This window comes from Protopterus annectens, chromosome 16.part0 (genome assembly GCF_019279795.1).
Source record: "Protopterus annectens isolate FY-2018-M chromosome 16.part0, PAN1.0, whole genome shotgun sequence".
NCBI lineage: Eukaryota > Metazoa > Chordata > Ceratodontiformes > Protopteridae > Protopterus > Protopterus annectens.
Window position 1 is genome coordinate 857784356 of NC_056750.1, and position 16268 is coordinate 857800623.

General features: G+C 44.1%; 1 protein-coding gene across 1 annotated transcript in view; it reads right to left on the reverse strand.

Moving 5' to 3' along the window:
* The window catches only part of CHD8 (chromodomain helicase DNA binding protein 8), a gene marked incomplete in the record, with an annotated part of 4119653 nt that overhangs the window by 3376162 nt on the left and 727223 nt on the right, over positions 1-16268 (reverse strand). Inside the window, 1 exon segment of the mRNA XM_044057960.1 lies at positions 1272-1389. Coding sequence (XP_043913895.1) covers positions 1272-1389 — 118 coding nt within the window.

Genomic DNA, 16268 nt, shown 5'->3' on the forward strand with positions numbered 1-16268 from the left:
TCATGCATGCAGCATTCTAGGGCTAGGCAACAGCCCTACAAGCTCATTCATTCTAGGCACTATGGAACGCAAGCATTCTGGGGCTAGGCACCAGCTCTACAAGGTTATTCATTTCAACAGGTACAAGCATTCCAAGGCTAGAAAACACCCTACAAGCCCATTCATTTCAAAGATATGGCAACAAGCATTCTGGGGGAAAAGCAACATCCCTATAGTCTATTCATCCCTGCCAAAGAATCTCAAATGAAAAATATAACTATCCCCCTCAAGCACTGCTACTGAAGTCTCTTGAGGCAAACAGCAGCTCCACATGGACAGCTGCCCTCAGTTTAGGAGTGCAAACACTGGGTGAAACACAAGGTGCTTCCATCAAGTGTCACCCATGTGACAAGTCAGAACCACTTCCAGCTATCCAGGATGGGTGAGCCAACGGCAGGTACTCAGTCCCATCCTCTCACTCACCTCTGAAAAGTACCTGAGCTGCTAATTAAAGACTGGTCACCTGCCCTATAATCCAGACTTTGTCCCTCTACATCAGAGCTGGTACACTGATTTTTTTTTTTGTTATAACCAAGAAAAAGGTTCTGAACTCTGAGGTTTGAACTAATGAAGTGGAAATAGAGACAGATGATTCAAAATAATCTAAATGCGAGTCATACTCTCAGTTAGCAAAAAAGCTACAGGCAGAATATAATCTTCATGAGTGTACAGACAAAACTGACAAGGGACTACAGACTTGCACTTCCTAGTGGCTCCCAGTCAGCTAGGAATGAAACAGTTAGCCTATCAAAGCTGTGCGAAGGGTTTACATAGTATTAAGTGCATTCAACAGAAAATCACTTCACCAGTGGAATATTAAAGATTAAAGAAATATGCATGGTGTGATGTAATGACTAAAGAAATATGCATGGTGTGATGTAATGACTAAAGAAATATGCATGGTGTGATGTATGATGTAATGACTAAAGAAATATGCATGGTGTGATGTAATTACTAAAGAAATATGCATGGTGTGATGTAATGACTAAAGAAATATGCATGGTGTGATGTAATGACAAGAATGAAAAGTAACAGCCTCACACCACAGCAAATGCACATTAACAGGATTAACTACGCAGACAGGGTACAGGGTCACATTTGCACCATTTCCAGTTTCAACACAGACACCAAAAGACCACACAAAATGGTCTAGTGACGAGCCTGATTAACAGTATCACCACATATACTGCTGCATAAAAACTATACCGTGCAGAGTTTAACATCTGGAATACCTCATTGAAAAGGTGCCGCATCTGTGCCATCTTAGTCCGGAATCTCTTCACCTTCTGATGGATCCGCTTGTCCTTCTCCAACTGTTCTATGGTGGCCCATTCACAATGCAGGTATGAACTAGAGAAGAATCAATGAAATAAGATGACAGAACATATTCAGGAGGGACACACGTACTAAAATCAAGTCAGAAGGGACACGCATACTAAAACCAAGGCAGGAGGGACACGCATACTAAAACCAAGGCAGGAGGGACACGCATACTAAAACCAAGGCAGGAGGGACACGCATACTAAAACCAAGGCAGGAGGGACACGCATACTAAAACCAAGGCAGGAGGGACACGCATACTAAAACCAAGGCAGGAGGGACACGCATACTAAAACCAAGGCAGGAGGGACACGCATACCAAAACCAAGGCAGGAGGGACACGCATACCAAAACCAAGGCAGGAGGGACACGCATACTAAAACCAAGGCAGGAGGGACACGCATACCAAAACCAAGGCAGGAGGGACACGCATACCAAAACCAAGGCAGGAGGGACACGCATACCAAAACCAAGGCAGGAGGGACACGCATACCAAAACCAAGGCAGGAGGGACACGCATACCAAAACCAAGGCAGGAGGGACACGCATACCAAAACCAAGGCAGGCGGGACACGCATACCAAATCCAAGGCAGGAGGGACACGCATACCAAAACCAAGGCAGGAGGGACACGCATACCAAAACCAAGTCAGGAGGGACACGCATACCCAAACCAAGTCAGGAGGGACACGCATACCCAAACCAAGTCAGGAGGGACACGCATACCCAAACCAAGTCAGGAGGGACACGCATACCCAAACCAAGTCAGGAGGGACACGCATACCCAAACCAAGTCAGGAGGGACACGCTTACCAAAACCAAGTCAGGAGGGACACGCTTACCAAAACCAAGTCAGGAGGGACACGCATACCAAAACCAAGTCAGGAGGGACACGCATACCAAAACCAAGTCAGGAGGGACACGCATACCAAAACCAAGTCAGGAGGGACACGCATACTAAAACCAAGTCAGGAGGGACACGCATACTAAAACCAAGTCAGGAGGGACACGCATACTAAAACCAAGTCAGGAGGGACACGCATACCAAAACCAAGTCAGGAGGGACACGCATACCAAAACCAAGTCAGGAGGGACACGCATACTAAAACCAAGTCAGGTGGGACACGCATACTAAAACCAAGGCAAAAAAACCTTGCATACATTCAGATGGCTATTCACACATATACTAAAACCAAGGCAGCAAAACCTTACATACATTCAGACGGCTATTCAGTAAATACAGACACTGCCAGACTAACAATGCAATTTCTCTGGCATATATACATTGCTCAAAGAAAACTTCAGTCAGCATTTGAAGAAATATTACAGAAATCCATCCACTTCTTCCTAGCAAGTGATGTGTTCAGAATCCATTTACTGATTAAGTAAAAAAGTACAGTTTTGTACCTACCATAAATGTAGATGTTCGAGTGTAGACACTGCTGCAGTCATTACACTTGGGTTATCCTGCCGTCAGGCGGTTCCCCAGCCGGCCTGAGTTCCAAAGTCTTGGTCCGGCGTCGGTTGCTGTCGCCTCCTCCCTGACTTCAGTGCAACAGGGGTATACAAGATGCAGCATAAGCCATTTTCTTCAGTTTTTCTTGCCCCAGATATCAGGTGCCCCCAAATATAGGTAGGCAAATCAAATTGCTAATAAAACATACATAAGAAATGCAAACATACTTTCAGCTACAAGCAAATACTCCCCATAGGTAGTAAAAGGTAGAGGAACTAGGTACGTACTAGCCAGTAAGAAGGGAAGGAGGGAGGGTAACCTGGACTGCAGTAGTGTCTACTCTCGAACATCTACATTTATGGTAGGTAGAAAACTGTATTATGTTCATCGTGTAACACTGCTGCAGTCATTACACTTGGGTAGAATCCCAAAGCTGAGGTTGGGTGGTTGGTTCTATATGGCCCTGCAGCACTGCAGAGGCGAATCCAGCTCTGGATTTAGAGTATAGAGGCAGATGGTAATGCTTGGTGAAGGTATGCACAGAACTCCATGTTGCTGCTTCCAAAATATCTTTGGTAGGTACTCCTCTGAGGTAGGCATTTGAAGTGGCTGTTGCCCTGGTGGAGTGAGATCTAATGCTGTTAGGCACAGGTTTTCCATGGTGCGTATAGCAGAAACGTATGCAATGTCCTATCCATTTGGAAATAGTCTGTTTTGAAATAGCTTTTCCCTGTGCTGCAGCATATGCTACCAATAATTGCTCAGATTTTCTGAAGGCTTTGGTTTTGTCCAAGTATAAGTGTAACTGCCTGTGAATGTCCAATGAATGCAGTAGTCTTTCCCCTTTATTCTGTGTTTTTTGGATAAAAAGTAGGCAAGTGAATGGTTTGCTTTAGAGACACACTTGAAAATACCTTAGCCATAAACGTAGGGTTAGTTCTTAAGGACACCCTGTCCTGGTGGAAAATGAGGAAAGGTTCCACTGCCATTAGTGCCTGTAATTTGTAATTCTGAAACTCTTCTTGCAGAAGTTATTGCCAGGAGCAGAGCAGTTTTCCAAGAAATGTATTTTAATTCTGCTGTGCTAGCTGGTTCAAAAGGAGGTAAAGTTAATTTTTCCAAAACAAAGCTGAGGTCCCAAGTTGGAGTAGGTGCTCTACAGGGCAGTCTTATGTTTTTAGCCCCTCTGAGGTATTGTTTTAGCAAAGGATTAGAGAAAATTGGTGGATCCGTGTTGTAATGTGTAGAGATGGCAGAGGCGTGGATCTTCATGGATGAAAAGGAGAGGCCTTTGTCCAGCATCTCAGTCAAATATTGTAGTATCTGAGGAATGTTTGGTACAAGAGGATCAAGGCTGTGAGCCTGGTTCCAGGCACAGAATCTCTTCCATTTATCCGAGTAGGCTTTCCTGGTACTAGGCCTTCTGGCCTCCAGAATGACATCCATAACTGCTTTGGAGAGAGGCAAAGCTTGCGTGGCTATGGAATCTTCCATGCAGCTAGGTTTAGTGTCTTTAGCTGGCTGTGGAGTAACTGATTGTTGTGCTGAGACAGCAGATGTGGTATTTGGGGCAAAATCTAGGGTGGTCCTTGTGCTAAGTTTTTTAAGATTGGGTACCAGTGCTGGCGTGGCCAGTCTGGTGCACTCAGGATCATTTTTGGCACTTCTTGCCTGGCTTTTATGAGTACCTTTGGGAGAAGAGGCAGTGGCGGAAAAGCATATACTTGTAGGTTTGTCCAGCTGAATGAGAGGGCATCCATTTTCCATGCTTGTGGATGGTAACTCCTTGTGCGGAATTTCTTTAGCTGGCAATTCATTGGGGAGGCAAACAGATCTATGTCCGGGCTCCACCATTTCTTTGTTATCATTTTGAATATTTGAGGATTCAATTCCCATTCATGGGGATCCATGATATTTCTGCTCAAGTCATCTGCCAGTGTGTTTTTCTCTCCTGGCAGGAATTGTGCTTGTAGATGAACTTGATAGTTTATAGCTGTGTTCCACAAGGTCATGGCTTGTCTGCAGAGGGGGTAGGAGTGAGTGCCCCCTTGCTTATGTACCACATAACTGTGGTGTTGTCTGTCTTTAGTAGTAGTTGTCCTGGATGCAACAGGTCCTTGAAAGCTATAAGGGCATTTTGTACAGCTAGCATCTCTTTTTGATTGATGTGAAGATGCCTTTGTTCTGTGGGCCACTTGCCCTGAATACATTTTCCTGCCATGTGTGCTCCCCAGGCGTAATCAGATGCATCTGTTGTCAGTGTTTGCCTGGCTGTGGGTTGTGTAAAAGGCTGTCTCTTGTTGAGATGACAAGCTTGAGCCCACCACTGAAACTCCTGTTGAAGGCAAGGTATTAGTGGTATAACTGTTTCCAAACTTTGACAGTGTTGAGACCATACATTCTTTAGGTACCATTGTAGTTTCCTCATATGCAGTCTGGCATATGGAATTAGTAGTATGCAGGATGCCATGTAACCCAAGGCCTGCAGAATATTTCTTTCAGGGACTTGGGTCTTTGTTGCCATCAATTGAAAGTATTGAGTCAGTTGTCCTCGTCTCGCGTGAGAAAAGCCATCTGGGCCGTTGTGTTCAAGCTGGCACCCAGGAATATTATCTCCTGTGAGGGCACTAGTTTTGATTTTTTTTCGTTTACTGTGTACCCCAGGCAACTTCATTTTTTTTTTTTACAAACGCCAGATGCTTTAGAAGAATGTCCTTGCTCTCTGCTTGAATCAGACAGTCGTCCAGGTATGGGTAAATTTGAATTCCTTTCTGTCTGCAAAATGCAATTATTGGTGCCAGGCACTTTGTGAAGACCCTGGACGCAGCAGATAATCCAAAGGGCAGTGCAGAGAATTGATAGTGCATTGGACCAGCTAAGAACCCAAGGTATCTTCTGCAATTTTGTCTGATAGGGACATGCAGGTATGCCTCCTTGAGGTCCAAAGTCACGAGCCAAGCTTGCTTGCCCAGCATTGGAAGAAGCTGCTGTAATGTCAACATTTTGAATTTTGGAACATCCAGGTAAGTGTTTAGTGAAGAAAGATCCAGAATGGGCCTCCAGGCTTTGCCTTTTCTGGGAACCAGAAAGAGTCTCGAATAAAATCCTTGCCCTTGTTCCTGTGGTGGTACCTTTTGAATAGCTCCCATGTTCATGAGTGCCATAATTTGTTTTTGGGCCTCTGCCCATTGATTTAGTGGCAAATTTGGCATTCCTTTTAATCTTGGCAGTGTGTGAAAGTGGAACCTGTAACCTTTTGAAATAATATTGAGAACCCATTTGTCTTGGGTGATCATATGCCAATTGTGATAAAAAAGTGCCAGTTTTTCTCCCAAAGGGGCTGCCAAGAGTGAGTTGTTTGGCAGCTGGAGTGGGAAGTCATTGGGGCTGTTTTTTATATGGTTGGTGCCTGTCTTCCCCTTCTTTCTGGCCTGATGCACCCCATTGTCGAGGCCTGTAGGGACCTTGTGGTTGACCTCTACCTCTTGGACGTCTGTATCTGCCCCTTTGGAGGTCTGCCATTAACTGGAAAGGACCAATTCTTTGTTGGCCAGTTTCTACTAAATTGAGGAGGCTGAACCTGTAAGAAATCCTTCACTGTTTGCATAGATTTTGCCTTATCCTCCATTTTCTTTAATACCTCTTCTGCCTTAACTCCAAATAAAACATCCTGCTGTAAAGGTGCATCCAGTAATTTAGCTTTAACATGATCTGGTTACGAATGTTCTTTTAACCATGCATGTCTTCTAATGGCAGAGACTGTAACTGCTGCTCTGCATGAAGACTCTAAAGAATCAAAACCACATTGCAAAGTATGCTTTCCCACTTGTTCAGCAGCATGCAACAAAATCCTGCATTTCTTTAAAATTAGGAGGATCTGTATCTGGAAGCATTTTTTGATTCAACTGAGACATCAAAAACTGCTGATATTTTAGCATGTGAAACTGGCAATTTAAGGCTCTCATTGCTAAAGTTGCAGACGTATATACTTTCTTTCCCCATCTGTCTAGTGCTCTGGAATCTCTGTCAGAGGGAACTGGGTTCTTTGCTGATGAGGCCTTAACTCCTTTGGGTCCCTGAGAAATAGTTTCAGGATCAGCAACAGGGCTTTTATACAGAAATTTGTGTGAGTCAGGGACTCTGTAATATCTGTCCGGTTTAAGTGGAGCTGGAGGTAGGGAATCAGGATTTCAGCTGGATTCAGTGTACACATCATCCACAATATCTAGCACGGGCGGAATAGCCAGGGGTCTGTGATAAGGTAATAATAGGAAGTCTCTGAGCCTTTTCTTGGATTCTGAATAATCCTGGCCGTCCCAATGGAAATGCTCCCTCATAGTATGTAAGGTTTCCCCCAAAGGAGTAGTCCTCAGACGGAGAGGCTGATGGAATAGATTCCTCAACATCAGAATCCTCAAAGGGGTAAAGAATATCCCAGGTCTGAGGATGAATCTGAGGAAATGGACCACTGGTCGGATGAATCAATCTGCATCCTGTCTAGGCCTTTTATCAGGTGGGGAATGGGAACCCCTGATCAGAGTGATTAGGTCTTCGGCCATTTTGAGCATTTGTTTCTTAGGCATGGAGGCCTGTCCTGGAGAATGCTGTACTTGTTTCTTAGTTTTTAAAGGGGGCTTTGACTTAGAAGAGGGTTTAATGCTTAGCTGAGTAGGTCTGAAGACACCCTCTGAAGCTGAGGGTAGCTCAGGTACTCCGGATCCCTCTGCAGGATCGGTTTCGGTCTGCTGAAAAGCTAGTGCGTCCGAAGCCCCAGCCATCTCCACGTGGGGGTTGGGGGCAGCCTGTGGTTCTGCAGAAGTGGTCGTCAGGGGCTGTGAAGGTGCCTCACTGAAAACCGGAGAACTGGTGATTGGCCTAGAAGAGGCTTCGTTGTCAGTTTTGGGCCTCGGATGCCTGTCCTTGTCTTTGTGCTTTTTATGAATACCGGTGGTCGGAAGTTCCGAAGGCATGGTATAATTAAATTTTCTGCCAAAGTAATGTCGGGCAAAATCAAACAGACGTTTAATAGTGCGCTTATTAAACCTAACACAAAACAGACAACCAGTAACGTCGTGGTCTGGGCCTAGGCATGGGATACAATAAGAATGGAAATCCTTATGAGGTATTTGCTTCCCACAAGAAATATAGTTATTAACTTTTACTAACATCGGTCTGAGGCAAGAAAAAGTTTCCCCAACGGGATAATTAGCTTTGTAGAAGACTTCGGTTCTGGATTCGGAATGAAAATCTCAGGAGTAGGCCGACTGGCACTTGCGAACTTGCTTTTGCTTCGGGCACCGCGTGGCAAGAAAGACTGAAGAAAATGGCGTCTGGTGCATCTTATATACCCCTGTCGCACTGACGTCAGGGATGAGGCGACAGCAACTGACGCCGGACCAAGACTTTGGAACTCAGGCTGGCTGGGGAACCGCCTGACGGTGAGATAACCCAAGTGTAATGACTGCAGCAGTGTCACACGATGAACATCAAATATTCTCTCCTCAAAGTTCTGAGGAGCAATGGATATACATTCAGTATCACACAGAAGAAAACAACAATGACCACTTTAATTTTTCATTTGGATGGGTTAAAAGCTAAGTAAGTGGCTGAATATTTGTTATCAAATGCAAAAAGTTGCAACAGCTCAAAAATCAGAAGTATTAAAAGCTACCTATGCTCTGGGTCCTTTAGCTGTACTGCGCCCTGGACAGTGGTTATCCCTTTTTGCTTCAGTGCCAATTCTTACTCTTACACTAGGAGAGATACTACACAAGGGACATACCGTTTCATGAGCATGTTCAAAAGCAGATTTTCAAAACCACAGAAGATGCTTCTGATCACACAATCTACATCTGTCTTGCATCAAATTTAGCAGATCACTGTAGATGTTCGCAGTACTTGTACACAGCCAACCTTTAGCCCCTCTGAGATGATGCCAGAAAATATACAGCATTTTATAAAGAAAAATAAAAAGTATGTAATGACCACTTGGGTCCTACTCCTGTCAAAGGGGCACTTCAAACTTTTTTTCTGGCTCCTTGCATCTGACCACTGGCTGCATCCAGGACCTCTTCTCATCCACTGGGTGTACTGGTGCCTCTTCTGACCCATGTTTGGACCCAGCAAGGAGATAGCAAGCTGTGTGAGAGTTTACCATAACAATTGTCCTACTGATCTCTGTTGCAGCATTCCAGTAGTACTGGGTTATCTCAAAGAGCTAACCTGATGTTTGGAGTGCCAAAAAACATTCTACATGGGTATGTCAGTCATATAATTGAAGCCCATGGCACAGGGGTGTATAACCAGACGCACAAGCGCAAGACCATCAGACAATCTTTAAGCCAGGAGACCTAGAGACACCTGAGAAAAATAAATAGTAAAAAGATTAAGAACAGATAAGAGGAGGAAAGCATGGAAGTGACACCCTGTTAACACACAATAAACTAATGAAAGAGGGCAGGGAGTAATACTGCAATGGTTATCAGTAGCACATCTACTGTTATGCCAAGTTTTTACACAACTGTATTATGTCCTTCCTTAGATCACTGATGCAGAAGTCCAGTATTACTGGGTGATTCCCAAAGCTCATCAGTTAGGCTGGAAGGACCAGGAATAGAGCAGCTGAGTTGACTGCTCATCAATACAGACAGCATAGACTCACAGACCCAAGGAATCTAGAGCTCTAGAGAAAGCATACCCTGTGTAGCGTTTTGCAAAAGTGTGCACAGAAGACCAAGTAGCCACCTCTAAAATAACCCTATAATTGATTCCTTTGGGGAAATAAAAGCTATAGAGGAAGAAACTGCTCTAGTTTCATCTGGTATTCTAAAATATCAACAAAGTGTCTGCTTTAGGTTCTAGAATATACTCTAAGAAAACATTTATGCTGTACGGAATCTGAAATTATATTCCCAACACTAGATTGTACAATTTTATCCCACCAGAAAGCAGTCATGTAATATTTTGTTGTATAATTTTTATTTTCTAAATATACACATCTCTTTTTTATAACTGGGAACAAAGGACTCTAGAACACACTATTGCCATGTCTGCATCCATATGTGCTTTAGCACCCCCCACCCCCAAGACTCTGCTAAATGGCAGCTACTTGCCCAGTCAGACCAGCTTGGTAAACAGAAATACACAGAGCTGAATGCTGAGAATCAGTTATAATACTTGGGAATTTGCTGCTATCATTCAGTCAGACTTCCAGTCTTTGGATGAGTGGCACTGGTCTCCTCCCCAAAATCAGGATGTCAAAAACTGACTCTTGGTAAAAGAAAGTGTTCCATGTCATTTTCTGTTCTTTTGCAGAGATGCAAATAAGCATGCCCATTCAGGTTTGCAGACAGGCTCAATCTGAGCCCCCTTAACATAGATACTTGAGGAAGAATTTGATCACCTGCTGACTGAGGCAAAAGGCAGAGAGTTTAATATTTGGGACTCTCCATTTTAATGTCAGCTTGTGAAAGTCCAAATGCTCACCTGGTCTGAAAAGGAGCTGTGCACTAATGTAGTATACAAGACTTGTACGTGCGATTTCTTCTGGGCAGCTAGATCTCAAGCAATAATGGCCAGTCTTCCATCACCCCATGTTGTCTGTAACCACCTAAGATTCTTGCCTTCCAGATTGGTATTTGTGCTACACATTTTCAGGACAATGCTTGTAAGCCCATATTCCTTACTGATTCTACCCTGGAAATTCCACCTTACTGTTGCAGGTTCTCTTTAGCTAGCAAAGTATAGTTGTGCTGACTTGCCATAAATGTAGATGTTAAAGTGTCTTCACTGATCCAGTAGAACAGTACGGTATATCCTTGCAGAGGTATTTCTTGGCCACATCGATTACCAGACAGACATTTCATCTCCATCTCCTGGGCCAGTAGACATCCTGTGCCCGACATCAGGATGCCTGGGTACAACAGTCAGCACCAAGTTTTTAGACCAGGAGCACAAGGTACTAAAACTCTCCCCAAAGGGCCCCTATGTAGGGGAACCTGAAAAACCTGAACTAATAAATTCTGATGATTAAGGAGAAGGAACCCACCCCAGCTACTGGGGACAACAGACGAGAAAGAAGGGTGAGAAAGACCACCTCAAAAGTGAAGACACCAACATGTACATTTATGGCAGACAGACAACTGTACTATGCCCATCCTGTTTCACTGTTAAAGTAAGAATGTGTGAGGAGGCCCAAAACAAAGAACATCCTAGCTGGAGACCGGTTATGCTGAAGCCAGAAGAATGTCCTACAAAAAGCAGAGGCAATTACATGCCTTAGTCTTGGAAAAACAGGCAAATTGTAGTACTTGGTAAATGTGAGCACAGAAGAACATGCGGCAGCTTCCAGGCTTTCTTTGGAGAGAGACCCCCCCCCCAAGAAAAGCTGTAGTAGCAGCAGTAGCTCTGTAGTCGGATATGCTCAGGGGGTTGTTTACAATGGACTCTGTAACAAAAGGTAATACTGCTAGAAATCAGCTTCCTTATTTTATCACTAGGAAAGCAAATCAACTTTGTGGTCTTTGGTAATATTGGTTCTGTAAACCAACTTTGTGGTCTTTGCTAATATTCGTTTTGTCAATGTAACATCAGAGCTGTCTATGAACATCTAGAGAATGCAGATTATGTTCTTCCCTGTTTTGAGGGTTGGGAAAGAAGGAAGAATGGTGTATAGACCAATTCAAAGATATTTCATTGACCACCAGTGGGCATAAAGGAGGGATCTTGCCCAGACTGTGATACAGTTAACATGGAAGAGCAGGTAGGGCTTTGTGCACACTAGGGTTTCCAATTCAGATACCTTCAATGGAGAACTAACAGCCACCAGAAAGGCAGTCTTCCAGGAGAGAAACTTCCAGTCAATAGCTGCAGCAGGCTCAAAAGGTGGCAGCATACATAAAAAGGACATCCCAGAAAAACAGAAGGTACTCACCTGGCCTGAGGTGAATGATGCCCTTCAGAAACTGTTTTAAAAGGGCAGTAGAAAAAAGAAAAGGCGGCTAAAAAGTTATGCAAACAGAAATGGTCAATGCGTGAATCACTTATAAAAAATCTTTATTAAATTATCACTTATGACACAGACAATCATACATTTATATAAATGAAAAATACTGACATTTTCAGTTGCAAACATTACACACCACTTAACAATCCATCCAGTCACTGTTAAACATTACAAAATCATTCAATTCCTGCCTTCCCTTAAACCTCATTCATCCTCCAAAAGATTATACTGCATGTAATGTTCCCACAATTTCCATTTTTTTCTATGTAATTTGCTCCTACCCTTTTCGAAAGAGCCCACTTCCATTTGATTTCTGTTACTATATTCATTACTTCTAATACAGCTGGTTGACACATCAATTTCCATTTTCTAGTAAATGCGATTTTGGCAAGGACCAACTCTGCAAGGCTTTCCTACGTCTAGGCAATTCTGATTTTGAATTGCAACTCAAAAAATTATTTCCTTATTTACACCTACTTGTTCACCCAGTATTTCTGCTAGAGCAGCATATGCAGGGAATTTTTAAAGTCCAAGAAAAATATGCCGACACTAAAGTGAACCACTACTGGAGAAACCTAAGCAATCCAAAGAACTAAAAAACTTCACAGCTGGAAATGTTGGTAAATTTCAACAGTTCATTTGTAGAACATAGTTGTGTCTTTCGGCTTTTCCCGGTTAGGGGTCGCCACAGCAATTCATAGAACATAGTAAAAGAACAAAAAGCTTTCGGGCAAAAGCCCTTCTTCAGTGTGTAAGAAACTGACAAGTCAAGCATAGCTCAATTAATACCAATCAAACTAAAACCCATGTGACACAGCCCCAATCGATGTACAAAATCAATTATTCAAATGTAGTAATAAAAACCTCACTAAAAACAATACATACATAAAAAGAAGTTATGCACTCAGCATAACTTTCCATGTGAATTGTTTATCTCACCTTTATTCTCACTGATGGGTTCAGAGCCGATAGCAAAGCTCAAGGTTTGCCAGTAGCTCGAGACCAAGCCCCTTATCCCATGACGCACTGCTGGAATTACCTCAGATCTTGTTTGCTGCGTGTATATATGCCCCTGTAAGGAGTGCACTCCCCAAGAAGGAATGAACCAGGATGATGCTAGCCTCTAGGTCAACTGTCAGCCAGGAGGGGGATGGAAGAAGGGATGTGAGAATAAAGGCGAGATAAACAACTCACATGGAACGTTATGGTGAGTACATAACTTCTTTATGTGAAGTTGTTAAATCCCGCCGTTTATTCTCACTGATGGGTAGCGCCCCTAGCACCCGCAATCCTGAGTGGCTCATGGGAGTACATTTTTCAGGACCGTAGAACCAAAAGACCTGTCCCTGGAAGCCTTATCTACTTTGTAATGAGTGATAAAGGTATGAGGCTTAGACCAAGTGGCTGCAGCACAAATGTTATCAAGAGGCAATTTAGCTTGAAAAGCAGAAGACGTAGAAACGGCTCTGGTTGAATCAGCCTTTACTTTGTGTGGCAAAGGTATGTTAGCAGTTGCATGAATAAATGAGACACAATCAGATAACCATTTTTAAAGGGTTGTTTTAGCCACTGGTCTACCTTTTCTGGCTTCCGAAAAGGATACAAAGAGTTGATCTGATTTTCTAATATCCTTAGTTCTATCGAGATAAAATCTGAGCTGTCTGTGCACATCAAGTTTGTGCATGTATTCCAATTTGTTGGAATGGTTGGGAAAAAAGGCTGGCAACTCAATGACCTGATTGATATTAGACTCAGAACAGACTTTAGGCAAAAAGAAGGGGTTTGTTCTGAGAGATACTCTATCAGCATGGAAAATCACATAAGGAGGTCTGATAGATAATGCTTGAAGTTCTGACACTCTGCGGGCAGAACCAACGGCCACTAGAAAAATAGTTTTCCAGGACAAAAATTTGAGCTCACAAGATGATGCTGGTTCGAAGGGGCAAGAATTATTTCAGACAGCATAAAATTCAAATTCCAGGGAGAATAAAGGGTTTTGACAGGAGGCCTCATATGTGAAAAACACCTTTGAGAAAAACCTTGGATAACTTATGGGCCATAATATTTAACCCATCCAATCCAAGGTGGAAATTAGATATGGTGGCCAACTGAACCAGAACTGTGGCAGCTGCTGCTCCTTCATTAAAAATCATTGTCAAAAACTCTAAAATGGACGACAAAGGAGCTCGGAAAGGGTCAATTTTTTGTATACTGGCCCAAATGGAGAACCTTTTCCACTTACTGCGATATAGTTTTCTGGTGGATGGCTTATGAGAAGACAATAGAATTTGTCTTGTATCATCTGAGAGCGAATGAAGCCTGGCTATTTGGGGAAGTGGATCAGCCAAGCAGTCAACTTTTGAGACTGCAATGAAGGATGGAGGTCCCCTGATGGGTGTGTCAGGAGGTCTGGAACTAGGTCCAGGATCCATGGATCCTCCAGCAAATGATGGTGAAGAAAAGGGAACCAAACCTGTTGAGGCCAGTGGGGGGCTAGAAGGATAACAGTCCTTCCCAGCGACTTTGCTTTCTGTAAAAACCTGGGTATCAATGAAATTGGAGGGAATGCATAGAGGAGACCCGGAGGCCAATCCTGTACGAGTGCGTCTCTTGGGGGATGTCCCGAAGGTGGTATTAGGGCAAAGTAGCTTCTGCATTTGGTATTGATGTGACTGGCAAAGAGGTCGCAGCAAGGCTGGCCCCATTTGTGGAAAATCATGTCCGCAACGTGTTGGTTGAGAGACTACTCATGAGGCAACAGGATTGCCCTGCTCAGCTTGCCCACTATCACGTTGGATTTTCCCGGGATGTGCGTTGCTAACACAAAACACTGGGACGACACAGCCCATTGCCATACCCTGAGGGCTTCTCAACAAAGGGGGTAAGACTTGGTTCCACCCTGTCTGTTCAAGTACCAGACCACTGACATGTCTGCCTGAACTGCAATTGTCCCTAGATGAAGAGAGTCCTGAAAGTACTGCAATGCCAGAAGTACTGCTCTCAACTCCAGAACATTGATATGCAGATGTGACTCTTGATCCGTCCATGTGCCATGGACAGTCTTTCCCTGAAAATGCCCCCCCACCCTATCAGGGAAGCATCCGTGGTCACAGTAGCTAATGGGGGGGAGCACCAATGGTCTTCCTATTGTGACATGAAGAGATGTCAACCACCACCGAAGGTCCCTCTTGCAAGAGTTTGTGATGAGAGTCATATGGTTCCATAGGCAATTTATGGTAAGACCACTGAGCGAACAGAAGCCATTGAAGAATTCGCATATGCATCCTTGCGAATGGAATGGCTAGAATTGCTGCCGCCATCAAACCTAGTACCTTCAAGACCTCTACGGCTGTAGCTCTGTTCAACACCAATGAGTTGACGTGTTGGCGAAGAAGAGAGACCCTTTCAACTGGAAGACAGAGTGGAGGTTGAGGTATTTAACTCTGCTCCTATAAAGATGGTATGCTGCGATGGCAACAAGGCAGACTTTTCGAAGTTGACTGTAATGCCTAAGTGGTAGCAGAGTGTCAGAGTAGATTGTGTTGCCTGAATCAATTGATGCCTGGTGGTAGCGGTGAGGAACCAATCGTCTAGATATGGAAACACCTGGAATCCTAGATGCCTCAGGTGAGCCGTAACCACTGCCATGCATTTGGTGAACACTCTGGAAGCTGTAGTGACACCAAATGGCAGGGCTCAAAACTGGTAGTGATTGGCTCCCAGACGGAATTGCAGGTGATCTCTGGAGTATCTGTCCATCTTTATGTGGTAAGTACGTGTCCTTCAGATCGATGGAGCACATCCAATCGCCTTTCCCTAGAAAGGAAAGAATGGCCTGAAGAGTGACCATTCTGAACTTCTCTTTCTTTACAAATTGGTGGAGTCTGCCGAGGTCCAAGATAGGTCTCCAGTCCCATGTTTTCTTTGGAATCAAAAAGAATCTTGAGTAAGTTCCGAATCCAGTTTGGTCTGCTGGAACTGGCTGGATGACTCTTTTCTAGAAACTTGCGGACCTCTATAGTTGCTTTTTCCCAGAGACTGGGTGGAACATCCGGGATTATGTTGACAGGAGTGGGAGGGGAAGAGAACGGTATAAAATACCCTCTGGAAATGATGCTTTGTACCCAGGTATCGGATGTTATGCTTAGCCAGGCTTCTGGGTACAAAGATGAGCAACCCCTGACTGCCTCCAGAGCCGGACAGCCGGGTCTCCTTTCAGGAGCGCTGGTAGGGCTGACTAGAGAACTGGCCTCTGTCACCCTGCTGTTTCGGGCCCCCCCTGCCGTGCGGGCAGTGTCTTCCATTATAACCCCCTCCTCTGCCTCTAGATGGGGTTTTCTCCATGTGTGTCCTGAAAGGCTCCCTGTGCTTTTCGGAACCATATCTTTCCACCCTTAGGGCCCTTGGGATAGGGCCAAATAGGGGTAGAAAACTGACTCCAATGGCAGAC